Source organism: Heliangelus exortis, chromosome 8, assembly GCF_036169615.1.
Source record: "Heliangelus exortis chromosome 8, bHelExo1.hap1, whole genome shotgun sequence".
Taxonomy (NCBI): domain Eukaryota; kingdom Metazoa; phylum Chordata; class Aves; order Apodiformes; family Trochilidae; genus Heliangelus; species Heliangelus exortis.
The window spans coordinates 4,454,814-4,472,407 of NC_092429.1; the positions used below are offsets into that span (position 1 = coordinate 4,454,814).

A 17,594-nucleotide genomic window follows, 5' to 3' on the forward strand; every position below is an offset into this window, starting at 1 on the left:
TATTACTCAGGTATAAAAACATTCAAAGTAATGAATAAAATCCTAAAGCTGTAAATCTGAAGCTCAAAAGTTAGGTGGGTAACGTGATGGAGAACAATTTAAGCCTTTGCCTCTTTGGGAGTGGTGAGACATTTGGACTTCATTTCACAGCCTGATTTTCATTAACCCACCTTTTGGGAGCTGGTATTATGAGAAGTCAAGTCCTCTGCTCCCTGACTAGGAATTAATATCAATATTATCAAACACCAGTACCTCTCTCACAAGAAATACATCATTTGCTGCCATGCAATGGCATCAAGACCCCTTGAATTGCCCAGCAGCTGGTGTTAGGAAGGCTTTGAGCAGCTTGAATTTGGTCTGGTTGTGGCAAATTTTGGGCCAGAATCTCAAAGGTTTTGAGTCTTCTTCTGTTGAGTTCATGGTTTTCAGAGAGGAAGATAAGCAGGCTGTTCATTTGTTTTCTTCCAGAGTCTTAAGAGGGGAGTGGATCTGGCCTCTCCTTCCCAAACACACACTGATGCTTTATCTTGTTAATTTTTTTCCATGACATTGGTACAGATTCGGGGTACTATTTCATTTCTGTAAACCAAAATCTACCTTTTTTCCTTCATTAGAGAATTCGATAAACACTTTGAGCGCTGCAATCTCTCCTTGACAGGGAAGGGGAGGAGGATGGGGAGATGCTGGGCTGGGAGTTCTCCTTCCTTGCTGGGAAACCAGATTCCTGGTTGATGTTTGGAGCACAAAGAGCTGTCCCAGCTCTGCCTTTCCCACCCATCTCTGGTCTAACATCTCCGTTGTGTTTCCCTTGCAGATTATAACAGGGGAGCTCTACCGCATCCACTACCTGAAGGAGAAGTCACGTTCCTTTATCCAGAACCCTTATGTGGCTGCTCTCTACAAGCAGGTGGGCTGCTTTGTTTTTGGCTGTGCCATCAGCCAGTCCTTCACAGACATTGCCAAAGTGTCCGTCGGGCGCTTGCGGCCGCATTTCCTGGAAGTTTGTGATCTGGATTTCTCCACCATCAACTGCGCTAAGGGAGTTTACATCCAGAACTACACCTGCAGGGGAAGTGACAGCAAGGTCCAGGAAGCCAGGTGAGAACCCAGGGGTCCCACTAAAATTGGGGTCTCATGCTCAAGACATCTCGGGGTCTGTCTGCCAGCAGTAGGTGACTCAAATGCTGCTTTTTCTGGCTGTAACTCCGTCTGCCAGCGATGGGCAGGTTTGCTTGGGAGTCGTGAGACTCAGCTGAATGATGTTTCTTTTCCTTTCTCTTTACCCCTACACTATTGTGGTTGCTCAATGTGAGAATTCACCATAAGAGCTGAGCTCATGGTGAGCAGCTTGAGCTGTCCTGTGGAGCCAGAAGACAGGTTAAAGAAGTTGGGGTTGTTCAGCTTGGAGAAGAGAGAGCACCAGGGAGACCTTAGAACCCCTTCTGGTGCCTGAAGAGGCTTCAGGAAAGTTGGAGAGGGACTTTTTGCAAGGGCATGGAGTGATGGGATGAGAGGGAACAGTTTTAAGCTGAAAGAGGGTAGGTTTAGATGAGGTTTTAGGAAGAAATTCTTTCCTGTGAGAGTGGTGGGATGCTGGCACAGGTTGCCCAGAGAAGTTGTGGCTGCTTCGTTCCTGGAAGTGTTGAGGGCCAGGTTGGATGGGACTTGGAGCAACCTGGTCTTGTGGGAAGTGTCCCTGCCTATGGCAAAGGTTTTGGAACCTTTGGTGATCTTTAAGGTCCCTTCCAACCCAAACCATGCTATGATTCTTCTTCCAGGAGGCTTTCTGCAGACAGAGCTGCCAGCACCTCCCCTTTAACCTCTCTTATCAAATCCATCAGCTGCTCATTTTGACATTTCCAGGGGCACATTTCACATGCTGTAATTAAGCAACTGGAGAAGTTGGTCACTTCTTATTTCTTTACTGCTTCCTGGTTATTTAAGGCGAGATGATGAGTTATCAGGTTATCCTGGAAATAACTGCTGTCCCACGAGTAGACCAGGAAGGGCTGAACAATGCGAGCATCCTGCCCATCCGTTTGCTCTCTGCCTTCTGAGCAAGCAGGGCGGATAACGGGGGGTTTATAACCTGAAAGATTGGGGGTTGGGGGTCCTCCCTGCTTTGGCACTCTCTCAGAAGCAGCAGGCAAGTTCCCATGTTACATGTAAAATTATAACACTGAAGTTTGCAGTGGCTGGTTCTTAGCACCTGCTTTGTTTTGCAGGAAATCGTTCTTCTCCGGGCACGCGTCCTTCTCCCTCTACACCATGCTGTATTTGGTGGTAAGTAATCTCAGCCTTCCTTCAGTCTGGTGGATCCCCTGTCCCTTTTCCCTAGGCACTCATCTGTGTTTGGTAGCAGTAATTGGAGCAGGGGAGGCAGGGGAGGCATTGGAGGCAGGGGAGATGGAGGCAGGGGAGATGGGTTGGAAAAAGGAGCCCGAACACGCTGGTGGTGGAAAGATCCACTCCCTGCCTCTTTGGGATGGAGATTTCTGGGGTGATAGCTGAGATGGAAAGCTTTGGGATTTAGCCAGAGCTGCAGTTAAATCAAAATTCTACTAAATCTATGAACAACTTGTGCAATTTCATTCACCCCACGTTGTGGTTTCCAATGAGGCGAGCCAAAAACTATTGCACTGATGGGGAGGGAAGATGCACAGTCACAGCTCCGTCAGGGGTGAAGATTGGTTCCCAATCCTGCCAGTGGAGCAGGTGGAGCAGCCTCTGCCTGCCTGGATCCGGAGTGGAGGGGCTGGGACTTGTTTTTCTTTGTCAGTGAGGAATGGCTCTGCCCTTCCTGCACCGGGGAGGCTGCCAAGGTGCTTCCTGCCGGGGCTGCGGGAGGCACGGTGCCTGCACCCCCCAGGGGCTATGCCTGCACGCAGCTTTTTGGGAGGATCTGCTGAGTGATTTGTGTTCAATATTGAGGTTTTAAAATATTATTTATATTTTTTTAAAAACCCCATAATTTTATTTTATTTTTTTAAATCAGAAAAAAGGGGGTTGGATTCTTTGTGTTCCCGCCCCCCCTCCTTCCATCTCCTGGAAGCTCAGCCTAGGAAGCAAGCAAATAGCATAGCACTGATAAAAATATTAAATGTGAGCTATTATCACTGAGCTTCCTCCCACCCAGTACCTTTACCTTTCCCTCTGAAAAGATAAGTTGCCACTGCTCCCTCCTGCCTTGTCAGCCCTGGATTCCTGCTCCCCATGAGGAATTTCTGTTGTTTAATTACTAAGCTTTCCATGCTGTTGGGGGTGGTGTATTAAATTCTTTCCTTGTTTCCCCCCCCCCCTTTTTTTTTTTTTTTTTTTTTTTTTTGTTCTTGGGAAAGTTTTGAATTTATTCGATAAACATTTTGTCCATTTCCTTCCAGCTCTGTTACAATGCAGAGCTATCCTGGTGATGCTTTGCAGGAGGGTCAACCCTCCATCACTGCCTTTCCAAAATGGTCTGAGTTTGGAAACCATCACTCACACCATCATTTATTTATTTCCAAGGATATCTGCAGGCAGGCAGATAAGTCATCCCTGAGATGCTTTCAAGCCTGGCATCCGGAAACAGCAAGGACTTCCAGTCCCTATTAAATCAGTGGTGGTTTTTCTCCAAATACTCAGCAAGATTTGGGTTGTCTTTTCAGATTATTTTTTTTAGGGGATGCTGCTTCAAGGCCTTTTTGGAAGCCAAACCCAATGTTTTACCTTTTGCACAAGAGGATGCCCTGCAGGATGCATCCTTCAGGGGCCTCATCCTTCCACCTCCCCATCTTTTGACCCTTCTCACTGCCCAAAATCACCAGGAATAGAAACTGTTTACCCAGGGTGCTGTGCTGTGCAGACAGTGTTGGTTTACAAGGTTTTTTCCACGTTTTCCTGAAAAGCAAGTAGTTATGGAGCAAGGAGGAATGAAACAGGCTGGGGCAGTGCAGCAGGAACACCAGTGTCTGTGCCACTGATCCTTCTTCACTTATTCTTCTTTTGACCCCTAAGAATGATTTTTTAAAAGATTTTATTTACTTCCTTGTCCAAGAACTGGGATAAATTTGGCAGCAGGCTCTATCTCACCAGCTGCTCCCTTGCACTGTGCCTTAAAAATTCAGGGAAAAAATTACAATAAGCTTGCAGTCATAAACTGAAGGGAGAAAAATGCCATAAGAGACAAGACAGCATGGTGCAGTGCATATTGGAGGTGAGGAAACTATGCTCTTGAGAGTCTTCTTCAGTCTATATGATTTTAACTTGTTTCACAGCACTCTCCTCTCCATCACTCTGGCTCTCTGGCCCCTGACAGAACGAGATATCTTATAGAAAAAGGGAGGCAGAAAATCTGTCGCATTGGAGAGGTTGATAATACCCCAAAATAATGGTAACAAAATGTTCAAAAATGACATTGTAATAACCCAGAGGGATTTTTATTTAATGCAAAATAAACCCCTCTGTTTTGGGGTTGGTGATGGAGTGAGTCTTCAGAAATCTGGTTAGAAAGGTGGCATCCGCTGTGCCAGGGGATGGGTTTGATGGATGTAACCAGGGAATCACCTCAATCTAAACAGAACAGTTGTTCCCTGGTTCCTGGGAAGCAAAGGCTGTGCCACAGCAGATTGCTACCAATGCTTTGGCTACCAGGAATTTGCCTTTGTGGAGTTGGGGGGATTTGTGGGGCTGAGCATGTGGTGCAGAAGTTTGGCCGATCCGCCGCATCCTGAGTCCGTTCCCTCCTGAACAATACTTCATATTTCAAGGATAAGTCACTTCCCGTCTTTCTTGGCGTTCCCTGGAACTCTTAGCTCCCACTCTAAATGATAATGTTTTCAAGTTTCTCTCACCTGATGGAGATGGATGCCAGAAAGCTTTAGTTCAGTCTATTCAAAGAGACCCCAATTCCCACGCATCCCACAGGGCTTTGCCATAGGCAGGGATTTATCCGGGTGTTTGGTGGCCACTGGATGGGTGACCATGGCTTTCCCATCTCCTGGCACTGTGGTTGGGCCCTGCAGTAGCTCTCCTGGTAGGAAAATAGAAATAGATGCCAAGAGCTGCAGGGCTCTGGGGGAAAAGTCCCAAGGAAATGTACTTGGAACACAGTAAAATCTCCTGGGATTTAGTTCTAAACACTGAGACTTCAGGGCTGAGTTTCTTGGAGCCTTCTGGTCACCAAGAATACCCAATTAACATCATGCCTTTGTATAAAAAATTTAAAAGGGGAAATTACACTTGGGTAATCCTCTTTGTCTTAATTTTCCTTGCTTTGTTACTCCTTGGCTGCCTGAGCCCATAATACATATTTATAGCAGGCTGAGGAAAAAGGAGGTAACAGCCCCCTCTGGACCTGACCCACACCTCTTGGGGTTTCTTTGCTGGACTTGGGGGAGTCTCTGCAGAGAGTGTTGGGGCCTTTCCACTCCCCTTAACCACACGAGGTCTTAATGCTGATTAATTTTTTTTATGTCACAAATTTTCCTGAAGCCACATACAGGGTGCAGAAAAACCAAATTATTCTCAGAAAAGCTAAATTAACGTGTTGTCTGATTCAGGGTAAAATGGGTGTACATTGAATATTTAATGTGTGTTGGTGGGTTTGAAGCCTTCAAATTGAGTTTGGAGTGTTCTTTTGATAAGCTCTAAAATATTAGAGGTGTTGGGTGGTTCTGTGTGTCTGGGTGAGCGTGAAGCTTTGCATTGGGGTTTCTTGCTGAAGCAGGAGGCAAGTGGATAAGGTCCAAATGTCCTTTTGCTGCTGAGTGATGGGATGCAAAGGAAACTCCATGGTGGCTGTGGACTTGGAGTCAAGTTTAGTGGTGACTTAGAGTAAGCAAACAAACTGGGGTGACATCAGAGGCTGGGGTTAAGGTGTCAGTTGTGTTGTTGAGCTGATGGGGATGTTCCCAATGGGATGGGAGAATGCTGAACACCCAGCAAAGGCATCTGGCTTTGCCCAGCCAGGGCAGTGGGTTATGCTGGGGTGGGTCTGGGTTTGAGGGGTTTTGGCTCCGTACCACTTTGGGTACTGTTCCGTTTGAAGATGGGGCTAGAGCTGGAGGTAATTTCGGGTCAGACAGTCAGAAACAAGACTGAATGTTTCCCAGAAGGAAATCTTAGCTGGGACTAAAAGCTGTGGTTGATGGAGTTTAGCCCTGCAGTGGGGAGAGTGTGAACAGGATGGGATTTCTGGGTGGCAAAAAGCCCCGGGAGGCTGGAGGTGATGCTTTTAGCCCATGGCCCTTGCCAGCTCCTCCTCAGTGGGTTTCCTTGGGGGTTGTGTGTGGCTGTGAACTGTCCCCACCAACACTATGGAAGTCCCCTGGCAGAAAAAGAGCAGTGTGACATCTTTCAAGGCATCTGCTTTGTGGTAACTCAGCCTCTGCCAGGAGACAGCAGATTGGAGCTCCAAATAACTCCAGCTCTGTCTGATCCCTTTTCATTCCACCCACCCTTGCTCCTGGTGATGCTCCTCCTGAGTTTTGCTGCCCTGTGGTGGAAATAACCCTGGTTGTGGTCTTGCTTCTTCATCCCTTCCATGGAAGGACTCCATTCAGCCCCATGTTGCCATCCAAATCACACAGCACTTCAGATTTGCTCTCAGATTTCAAAAAAAAAAACCCCAAAACCTTCAAAAGCAAGTTTTCAGATAAATTGCCAGGAACTTCCCATTTCTTAGTTTCTGTTTAAGGGAATTTCTGATCTCTTCAGTCCCAGAGCTTCTTTTGTTTTTTATTAGCTAGGTTTTTATTTCATACTGAGGGCTGTGGCAAGATTTGGAGCACCCTGAAGCTCATCTTCAGCACCCTGGTGTTTGAGCACAGTTTTTAAAGTGAGATGTTGGTTTTCAAGTCTTCCTGCTGGAAGTAAAACTAATAATTTATTAAGATATAATACCTGGAGCTAATTTTGCTTTGCCACAATATACTGGAACCTGAGTTTTGCACTGTCACCTGGGCTGAGCTGGGACTCTAGAACGTGAAAATAATGCTGACCACGGCAATAGAAGAATATTTTTATATCTTTTGTGGGTCTTTTAGAATTTTTTCACATCCTTCTCAGCAGAGCATGCCTCCTAATTTTTATAACATTGATTGTTGACTCGTTTTTCTCCCAAGCAGAGAAATAATCATCACAAACTAGAGAACCAACCCCATATTCTATCATCATGGGTTTACAGTGAGGTTCTGGAGAGCTGTAGCTCATTTCATAGCATCACATGCACAACTTTTTAGGGTGTGCTCTGTGGTGATGTAGCTCTGTTCCCAGACTTGGGTTACTTTGCAGATATATTCCCCAGAATTATAATGTGTGTTAGGCAGTGCTGAGCTGGTTTGGTACTGCTCTCTTCCATGTTAATTGGCTACCAATTGGGATAATTTGGAGCATCTGCTCCATTCAAGTGCCATGTTGTTTCATTTCCTCTAAAGAGCCCAGTGTGTGTTCTTCCTAGAAAGGGGTAAATATAATGTTTATGCAACAGCAAACATTCTAAATTGGCTAAAACGATGCTTCCTCCTTATCAGCTTTACAATTAATTCTGCTTTTATAGGTAAATGGTGTCATTAAGCTATTTGTGGTTTCAGGAACCCAGCTAGAGCTTCATTCCCTTTGATACCAAGGCAGTGTAAACTCCTCTGGGTGTGTAAAAAGGATCATAAATGGGTTTTAAACCCAACCCCTTCCCAGATACTGCAGAATCCCACAAAGCACACTGCCTCTGACTTCCCAGCACTTCATTTAGGAAGGAGCAGGGAAAACACCTGCTGGGGTTCAGCCCAGGGGTAGCAGGTCCCAGCAGCTTTTCCAGGCACTTTGATGCTCTCAGAACCATCCCCTGCCTCTCTCCTCCCCCAGCCCAAAGGCTGCTGTGGTGTCACAACCTTCCTCCCCACCCAGCCCCTCTGGTCTGTGGGCAGTGAGCTCCTCGTTTCCTGTCCTCTTTTCCCACCCAGCTTCCCTGTTCCCACAGGAACTGGCTCTGCCCGCCAGCAGAAACGGAAACGGGGCTGGGATAGTCGTGGAAGGGTGGGAAAATGTCCATTGGACTTCACATCAGCTTCATCTGCTTGGCTTGTGGTGGTGATCTGAGAGGATTGGGTTGTGCTTTCACGTTGTCAGGGGTGGTGGCTGTGTCTGGAAGTCCTCGGAGCTGGCTCTGGAGGTGTGGCAGGATGTGTTGGTGCCTGGTTTTCCTCCCAGAGGCTGCTGTGGATCCTGTGTTCCCCAAATTTTGGGACCTTGCTTCTGTTGCACACTAAATAGCAGAGGGCTTTCCTTACTCAGCCTGATGGGATGGTAACTGTGACCTTGCTGGTTTTGGAGGCTGGAGGGTGAGCTGGGATGCTGGGGAGTCCCAGGCTCCTTGGCTTTGGCTTATTGAGGGAAGGCTGTGCCCACCCATCCCTGCCAGCATCCCTTCCACAGGACCAAGTCCACCAGCTCAGCCACACATTTGCAAGGACCATCTTTTTTTTTTGGCAATTCCCCCTCTTTTTAAGCCACACAGGGGTGCAGGTGCCCCCCACAGAGAAGCTGCCTCCGCGCGAGCGCCGTTTGGGCACGGCTTCTCCTTGGCTGCCCTCAACTGAACTCAACCTTTTTTTTTTTGTTTGTTTCTCCTCTCTTCTCCTCAGTTTTATCTGCAGGCCAGATTCACGTGGAAGGGAGCCCGTTTGCTCCGTCCCCTCCTTCAGTTCACCCTCATCATGATGGCCTTCTACACCGGGCTGTCCCGTGTCTCAGACCACAAGCATCACCCCACCGACGTCCTGGCGGGCTTTGCACAGGGAGCCCTGGTGGCTTACTGCGTGGTGAGTACTGCCCAGGGCAGCCAGGGCCTCACAACCCTCTTGGGAAAGAAAGCCATTGTTCCTTATATCCCATCTAAACCTCCCCTGGCACAACCTGAGGGAGCCAGGTTGTCCCTTTTGTTCCCTTTTGTTCTGTCGCTTCTTCCTTGGGAGAAGGGACCGACCCCCAGTTGCTCCAACCTCCTTTCAGGGGGTTGTGGAGAGTGAGGAGGTCTCCCCTCAGCCTCTTTATCTCTTCCTCCAATTCCCTCAAGCTCCTCCTGGTCAAACTTGTGCTCCAGACTCTTCCCCATCTCCGTTGCCTTTCTCTGGATGTGCTCCAGCATCTCAAAACTGAAGGCAGGGTTGGAGGTGCAGCCTCACAGGGGGACAACCCCAGCCCCAGTCCTGCTGGCCACAGCAGTGCTGATACAAACCAGAGTGCAGTTCTTCTCCCCCACCAAAAACCCAGCATATTCAACAAAATATAGGATATTTAGCAGTTTGCCTCCTCAGCCTCGAGCTCCAGGAAGCTCCTGGGCAAAGAACCCCTTCACCCAGGCAGCTTGGGGGTCCTGGTAGGGTGTTCAAACACGGACAGCATTTTCCTGTCCACCAGCAACATTTCTTCTTCTTCAGCTGCACCCACCAAGAAGCATCGACTCATTCCCAAGTTTTTCTACCAAATAGGGAGCCTGGGGTAGTTGGGATTATGGCTTTTCCCTCCACAATCCAGACCAAAGCTGTGGTGCCTGCCCAGGGAGGGGAGGCCGGGTGCCCCGTTTGCTGGGGGTTTTTTAATGTAGCGGAAGGGCTTGTGAGAAAATGTTGAACAAAAGCTGTGTCTGCTGGGCTCATTCCCATGCAATTTACTTCCCAAAGAGTGGCCTGATTGCCCAGGCCTGTAACTCGAAGTGACACATGTTAAATGTTTAAAAAAAGTAGGCAGGGTTGGGGGGCACTGGGTCGAGTGGCTGTCTCGCCTGAAAACAAAGGGGTTGGGGATTATGGCTGGTCCTGCATCTGTATGAACTCCTGAAAGCAAGGTTTTAACAGCTTACCACTTACTTGAATTTTTTAGGTTTGTTTTTTGGTTGGTTTTTTTGGGATTTGGCCAATCTAAAAGCAAAGCAGGGCTGAAGGTATTGAGTTCTCTAATGTTACATTTTTCAAGGAGAGAAAATAGGTTATTTATGTACTTTCCACTCGTGGATAGTATTCCAAAGCCAAGACAAAAATGTTGTTGTCAGGAATTTTTTCTGAAGTGTTACTAACTTAGCTGTTGGGTTTTGCCATTGCCTGATGCCAGTGTCCTATGTGGGGCCAGCACATTTGGAGGGAAATTAGAGACGTGTGCTCACAACGACAGCATTAAAGGTCCTGTGTCCTTCATTCCAACAATGGCAGGGAGTTTCTCCAAATCCTGGAAATCTTTTCCTATCCCAGAAGTCAGCTGAAGCACAAGGATGGCAGCCCTGGGGTGAAAAAGCCCTGAGCAATGCAGGGAGCAATGGAACAGCTTACTCAGTCCTGCTGATTTTTATTCTGTGGGTTTGTCAAGACCCCAAGTGCACATCACAGGTGGTTTAACAGGGGAGTATTTACCCTTCCATGTACTTTCCTGCTTGGGAAGTGGGATAACAGAAGTATATGTGGGGAGTAAGAGACCAGACAATCCATTCATGGATCCTGGCAGTGGCTGCAGGAAGACAATAGCTCTCCGGATGCTCGGGATGGGCGTCCGGATGCTTCCTGGCTGGGACAAGCAGCAGGGTTGGACGTCCCCTCCCGACCCTCTGGCAGCTGGAAACTCTGCTGGGAAGAGGAGGCAGCAGCAGCACTGGGCTTGTTTTCCTGTGTCGAGGTAAACCAAGATAGGAAGCAGCTGCCTGGAGTTTCACAAGCAGGCTTTGGTTTGCCTGTGAGCCTGGGGCAACCTGTGCTGCTCTTTCCTGCTGACTTGTAGAGGGGCACCAAGCTGTCACTTGCACACTTTGCAGGCATGGAAGGGAACATTTTGGGCAGCAGCTTAGGACTTGGAGGAGGTTTAAAGCCAACCCTAGCCTTCTTTCACAGGCTTGCAAAGAGCCAGTTCTTGTTCTCCCAAACCCAGCTTGGCTGGCATCAGCCGTGGCCCAGGAGGGACTGGCAGACTTCTGGGAGGTGGCCACAAGGAACAAGGGGAAGAATCTCTCTGAGACTCCCTGCAAACTGGAGTTTGCATGAAATGTAGAGTTTAGCAGCTTTTTGTTGCTAAAGTTACTGGTATCTCAGAGCAATTGTAGGTTTCTCCTAGGGGTTCTTGCCCAGCTCTGGGGTCCAGCTCCATGCCTGGCATGCTCTGAATGAAGCAGAGGAAGGGAGCTGGAGACTCATCCTCTCCAACCCACCCTGGGTGCTCCCAGACACACCTTCCTCCAACAAAGCCTTCAAGAGTCCTCTCTGATGATAGTCAAGGGCTGTTAAAATACCATAGTTATCAGGCTGTAATTTTCAGTAGAAACCAATTGTGGGTTTCATCTCCGAGGGCTGCCAGAGCTTAAATCCAGGTTGTGCTGCAGCAGCCACGCTCGTCCTTCAGTGCCTGAAATAACAACCAGAAGACATTAGTGTCAAGCACTTCCAGCTGATGAAACATTCAGACTTGGAGCCCGGGTGAAATCTGATGAGGAATTCTTAAATGGGAAGAGTTTTTGTACTTGTTGTAGGCAGGCAGGCTGCTGTGTGTTGTGTAGTTTACGTCTCGTAGGATGGAGAGGGAGTAAGAGGCAGGCGTTGGGAGGACGTGCTCCTGGTGTTGCTCTGGTTAGCTCAGATGAGTTGTTTTAACCTCTGTGTATGTGATTAAGGATTTCTTCAGGATACTGAGAAGGAATAGGAATTTTTAAGTGGCAATATAAGATATGAGCTTACTTTTGTATAATACACGCTTAGTCTTCTGCTGTCAAGTTTTCTTTATGGGTGGAGAGCACCTTCTACAGGAAATGGAGCTAATCCAAGTGAAAAACTTTGCACATTTATTAGTCCTTTTTTGTGTTAAGCAGTTCAAGCATTAGGAGGATTTAACACACTGTTTTAACCCCCAAAGATCACATTTCATGATTCCCTGTAAATGTTTATATAACCTCCAGCCATGTTAAAGTGAAATACAATTTAAAGAGAAGTGAAACCTCTTGCCCAGTCTCTGAATTTAAAGCACTGAGCAGCACAGTAAAAGCTAAAATACCCAGGATGACACTCCACCATAACTCATTCCTATCCAAAATAGGGACCAGATTCAGTGTAATTCCCATATGCTTCTTGCACTCACCAATCTCCTCCCATAAATTGATTTGTCACGGGTATTTTCGTGCAGAAATTGGACAACTTTTTGATTGAATCCAGCTCTCTGAGGTGGGCCAGCGAGTGAGATGGCATCAGAAATACACCCAGCCAGCCAAACTGAGGCTTTACAGTTATTAATGACCCAAAATTAAACCATTCTCAGAGCAGTTCAACACACTTATACATTGTGAGGCTGCACCAAGGGGCCAGGCTCCACCTTGCCCTCCTTGGCAGATCTTGTTGTTCAACCAAAAGCACCAATGCTGCCACTTGGGTGCCCTGTAAACAACTTTATCAGCTCTGTTACACAACCAGGCAGCAGACACTAACATGCTGGGGAAAAAAAAAGAGCTGTTCAATGCATCAGCTCCTTCCTTGCTTTTCCACAAAGTAATAAAAGCCAAGCAACAGCAGCTTTGCTTCCTGCATCCCTGGTTATAATTGGAGGAGTAAATTGCCACTTAGAGCAGGTTCACTGTCTGTTCAGCTCAGTTCCTTATCTGCCCGTGCTGATAGGGACTTACAAAAGTTATTTCCAACTAAAATATAGACAACTAAACCTGCTGCAAAATTTGGAGGTGCTGAGGGGGAAACTTGCTCCCTCCCTGTGTTACCCAGCCTGGTTGTGCTAATCTAATATTATTCCTTGGGATACCTTGGACTTCTTTTTCTGCTCTCCTGATTTATCCTGTAGCTTAAACGTTGCATTTCAGAACTAAAGGAGAAAAATCAAACTTAATTCCTACAACCATGTTCTCCTCCTCCTCCCAGCTCAGCAACCCCACAGCTTGGTGGGAATTATTGGTGTATGAGGATGGCTGAGGTGAGCCAGCAAGTTTGGGGTGGCAGGACCAAAGTTTGGGGCTTTGATGGCAGCTAACAAAACGATGAGTTCTTGCCACTTTTTGCCCCTTTTTTTTGTCCAGAGGATCCACACTGTCTGACTCTTTTCCCTTCTGGCCCAGAGCTGAGGTTTGGCAAGGGAGAAAGTGCCCCGGTCCTGGAGGGCCGATAAGGTTTGTGCGGCGGCTGCCAAGGGAGGATGTGGAAGTTTCCTCCCAGCATTTTGTTTCTTATTGTGTTGCTACCTCCCGAAATTGCCAAGCATTGGCTTTTTCACATCCGGGAGAGGGGCTGCATCCCGGGATATTTAGGAAGAAGTAGTCAGGAATAGCTCCTCTTCTCCTCAGGCTTTGGTTTCAGTGCCTTGGTGGAGCAAGAGGAGAGCATCAGTCACTGTTGACTCATGGTGGACAACTTGTAACTCAGCTTTGATTTGGAAAGCTTTTAATTGCTTACCTGATGTCTGGCTGAATTAATTGTTTTGTTCCAACTCCATCCCTAAAACCACTGGCTGTGAGTCAGGCCAGTCCTTTCGAGACCTTTGTTGTTTTATTGGAGTGTGGGCCCTGGATCTGTTTCCTGGCTTTTCAGCCTGTTGAGGAGAGGTTTGGGGATAGCACCGAGTGATGGCACAGTGAGAAATGACATGGTTCTAGCAGGTTTTACCCTGTGTTTTGTGAGGTCAGGGCTTTTTTCTATGTTGTACACAAAGGTGGGAGCAGGCAACTGGAATTTCACAGCTCTTGGTGACACATGCAGGCATTAATAGCACAAAAAGTGCTAGTTTTGAAACCTGAAGATAAATATACCAGATTTTTTTTAATAAAGCATCACCAGAGTGTCTAAGTTTGCCTATTCCATTTCTTTCTACAGGTGTTCTATGTCTCAGATCTCTTCAAGCCCAAGACAAAGACTTGCCTGCCTCCACCTCCCATCCGGAAGGAGATCCTTTCACCTGTGGACATCATTGAGAGAAATAACCATCACAACATGGTGTAGACCTTTGAGAAATTGGATGGGTGTTGTATTTTATTTTAATTTTTTTTTGGTTTGGTTTGTTTTTTTGGTTTTTTTTTTTTTTTGCAAAAAATGACTGCTGACAGCAACTACCTGCTGCTCTCAAATCTCATCAGACAGTAGAATGTAGGGAGAGACTTTCTTGCCTGACCAGTAAAGTCTTACTCTGTGGTCTTTTCAACTTGCAACATTTGGATGAAAGGGGTGGTGGTCAACTGAGTCAAAAGGACAGTGAGAAAAAGAAAACAAACAAAAACCAACAACAGCAAAAAAGAAAACACAAAACATGAAAGCTGAACAAAGAGAGGTGCCGGAGTTCTGGATGTGCAATTGGTTTGAGTGTTCATGTTGTAGTGAACGCCAAATTGTTCATAACCTAATGAACACCAAGGGATTTTTGGAAGGCTGGCCATCTTTTTTTTTTCACTATGAAGATTTCCAGTGCCTGCAAGGACAGAACACCAAGAAACAAACAAAAAAACCCAACTCACAACTAAATTGTATAGCACTATATGTGAGAAAACAGCACTGAGTCAAGATCTAGGATTGGTTTGTATGAGTTGCTTTTTTTTCTCTTTTTTGATACTGGTTCATTTTTGCCTCCTCTGTTCCATACTGTGACTTAGTTTAGAAGAAGCTTGCCTGGTCTAAGATCTCTGAAGGGTCTCTCATCACACTACACACCTTTAATGAGCAGTCCTGAGATGCACAGTGAGGCTGAATTGCTCCATCCTCTGCGTGGAGAAGCCACATTTCTTCCTCTCCGCTCCCTGGCGAGCCTTGGTCCTGCTGGACCCCCAGGTGCGAGCTGCACCCTCAAAATGGCCCTTCATGAAAAGAGCATCCTCCCCCGCCCAACCCTCCCCCTATAAAAAGAAATAAAAATTAAAAAAAAAATAAATAGAAAACTGAAACCACAGCAGATGCTGTGCCCGCCCGCAGGAGCTGGTGGCTCGGGTAGCGGCGGCTCTGCCGAAGTGACGTTCGCACTACGACCCCGGGGCTGAGTCCTGGGGAAAACTTTTATTCTGCAGTTTTGGGACGGGCTGCTGGGTGGCACGTCCCAGCCTGGGTGTCAGTCAGTTTGTGCATCCCCCTTTTTCCTCCTCCTCTTCCTCCCTTGGGCACCCCGGTGCACGCAGTGGCAGATACCAGGTCCTGTGCTCCGCTCGGTGACACCAGTGGTAAACCCGTTGTGCCTGTATCAAGTGTGATTTATGATTTTTATTTTTTTTAATTTTTTTTTTTTTTTTTCTGCCTGGAAACCACAGGTTCTTGGTTTGCAACCCTTTCACAGAGTGCGTTTGCAAAGGGATCCCACAAAGCATGCAGAATGGCCATTTGCACATCCTTCTTACAGAATCCGTCCTATCATTTCAACTATAGCAAGCTATGTTTTTTTTTTATATATATATAAATATTATATAAATAATGTATAAAACCTTAAAAATTAACTATGTAAAATATTATTTCTGAAACAATTTTAGATATATCCACTATGACTATAAACTGTGTCCTGACCTGTGTTATTTACATTTTGCTGCTTAAAAAAGCATTGAATTAATTTTTTTATAGTCGACTAAAATATTGTAGTTCTGTGGTAGTAATATTTTAATGAAAATAACTACAATTAGAGACATTTGTATAAAAAAAAAATCATTAAATTGTCTGTATTTTTGTAATGTTCCATTTTGTAAAGAGAAGAATATTCAAAGACTTTTGTAGAATACAAAATTGAAGTTTGTATCTGCGAAATTATTGCTGTATAAATGTGCTTTTTAAATAAAAGCTCATAACACAACTAAACACCCTGGCACGAGCTGTGTTCTGACTTGGGGTTGACCTTCCCCTGCCAGGAAAATGGGGCCCTTTCCCAGACCCAGTGGACTGAGTGTCTTTTTGGGATTTGATGATGCAGGAGGACATCTGGAGAAAAAGGACCTGATGCCACTGTCGATGGGTGTGGGACAAGGTCCCCAACTTCCTGGCTGGGGAGGGTGTGATGGGGTCACTGGTGGGCTTGCACTGAACTGCTCTGGGTTATGCACAGTCTTTGAGGGCTTTTTCTTTAGTAATATAATAATAAGAATATAATAATAATAATAATAATATTATATTTAAAGAAATGTTGTGTAAAATGGAGACTGAAGAGCCACAACCCGGCGGTTGGATGCCCTGGGACAGGGATGCCCTTTCCTTGGAGGACTCAGGACTGCATTCTGTGCCAGCATCTTTTCCATGAAAAACAGACACTTTCCAGCTAACAAAAACCCTTGGAGCTCAGTGGCTCAGTGGGTGGAAGACGAAAAGGAGAAAACAAAAATCCCACAACGTGCACTCTGATGCGGACACATGCGCGGCGTACGGTTGCGAGGCCGCCTGGATTTTTTTTTTTTTCACGTTTTTTTTTCATTATTTTTAATAATTATTTGTATTCTTCCTCCTCCTGCAGAAGAAAACAAACTGCTCAGCAGTGACACGTGGTCAGAGCTGCGTTTCGGCCACTCCTTGGGTGAACCACAGGGGCGAGATAACGCGGCACCGAAATAATTTGCAAGAATGCACGACAGGAAGCAAATACCACATCAAACTGCAAAGAAAGAGCAGGTGGAAATTAAGCAAGCAGAGCTCACTTGCTATTATTACCCTAATTAAGAGCAGTATTTTCTTACACGTGGAAAAAACTTCGTTAACCTGTCCTAAATGCAAAGGGAGTTTTCGTGGTGCTGTGTGTGTGATTTGAAGGTGTTTGGGGGTTGAGCCTGGTGTAAAGGTGCAATTTTAGCTTCAGGGCTGTGAGGACAGACTCTTAATCCCCAGTTAATCTCCAAATTATGCTGCCTGGGTCTAAGGAACCCAGGTGGGAGCAGGAAATCCTGCCCACATCTGCCCCTGTCTGGCAGGAGCTTGGCCCCCGGGGACCCCTTCTCATGCAGGGCTGGGGTGAGAAAAAAAAGTGTTTGCTTTGCATCTTAAAACCCCAGCTCCTTGGAAGAAAACAGGAATACAGATGTCTGGGTGAAAGAGGAGGGATTGGAGATGTGTCCAAGGGGAAACAGCACAGGAGGTGATAAGAGCCAGGGGCTGCAGGGATGGGGAGTGAGGGGACCTCGCTCAGGATGTCAGGGTCAGGTGAGGGAGAAGGAAAAAAGGTTGTGGATAAATTCGTGGAAGGTTTGAACGTTCCAGTGAAGGGCTGAGCATCAGCAGTGCCAAGTCCTATTTCTGGCTGAGCAATGGATGTTTCCTTCCCCTCTTCCCATCCACCTCCCCGAGCTGTCCTGTCCCATCCACACCCTCGGGCTGGGAGGGGAAGGGCAGATTCAGGCAGCCTCCCAAGGCAGCTTTGGAGGAGGGAGCAGCTTTGGGGGGGCCCATCCTTACCAGCTCCTTGGAAAACACTTAAAGGGAAGTGGGCATGGATGGGAGAAGGGAGTGTGCGGTGGCACCGTCTGCAGAAACCTTTCTGGATGAGCAGAGCATAAATATTTAGGTTCTTCAGGAAGAGCAAGGGCTGATACTCGAGATTTTCAGTGAAACCCCACAGAGATGTGAGAAAGCCTTTGGTGGGGCAGCCAAAGGAGTGGAGGTAAAGGTACCACAAGCTGTAAAACCGGTGCAAGGGTGCATCTCTCA

At 46.8% G+C, this 17,594-nt stretch overlaps 1 protein-coding gene across 3 annotated transcripts in view; it reads left to right on the plus strand.

Annotated features, from left to right (window-relative positions):
- PLPP3 (phospholipid phosphatase 3) overlaps nt 1–15,764 on the plus strand; it is a 43,510-nt gene extending 27,746 nt beyond the window's left edge. The window contains exons 3-7 of one of the 3 annotated variants that reach the window (XR_011727027.1): nt 815–1,098; nt 2,226–2,283; nt 8,619–8,795; nt 13,815–14,759; nt 15,230–15,764. Coding sequence is in view for 1 of the 3 variants with exons in the window: in XM_071750057.1 (XP_071606158.1) it covers nt 815–1,098; nt 2,226–2,283; nt 8,619–8,795; nt 13,815–13,940 (645 nt within the window). In the remaining 2 variants the exon portion in view is untranslated. Of the gene's footprint in view, nt 1–814; nt 1,099–2,225; nt 2,284–8,618; nt 8,796–13,814 lie in introns of all 3 variants that reach the window. The other 2 variants (XR_011727028.1, XM_071750057.1) reach the window with 2 other exon arrangements.
- Nucleotides 15,765–17,594: the final 1,830 nt, after the last annotated feature.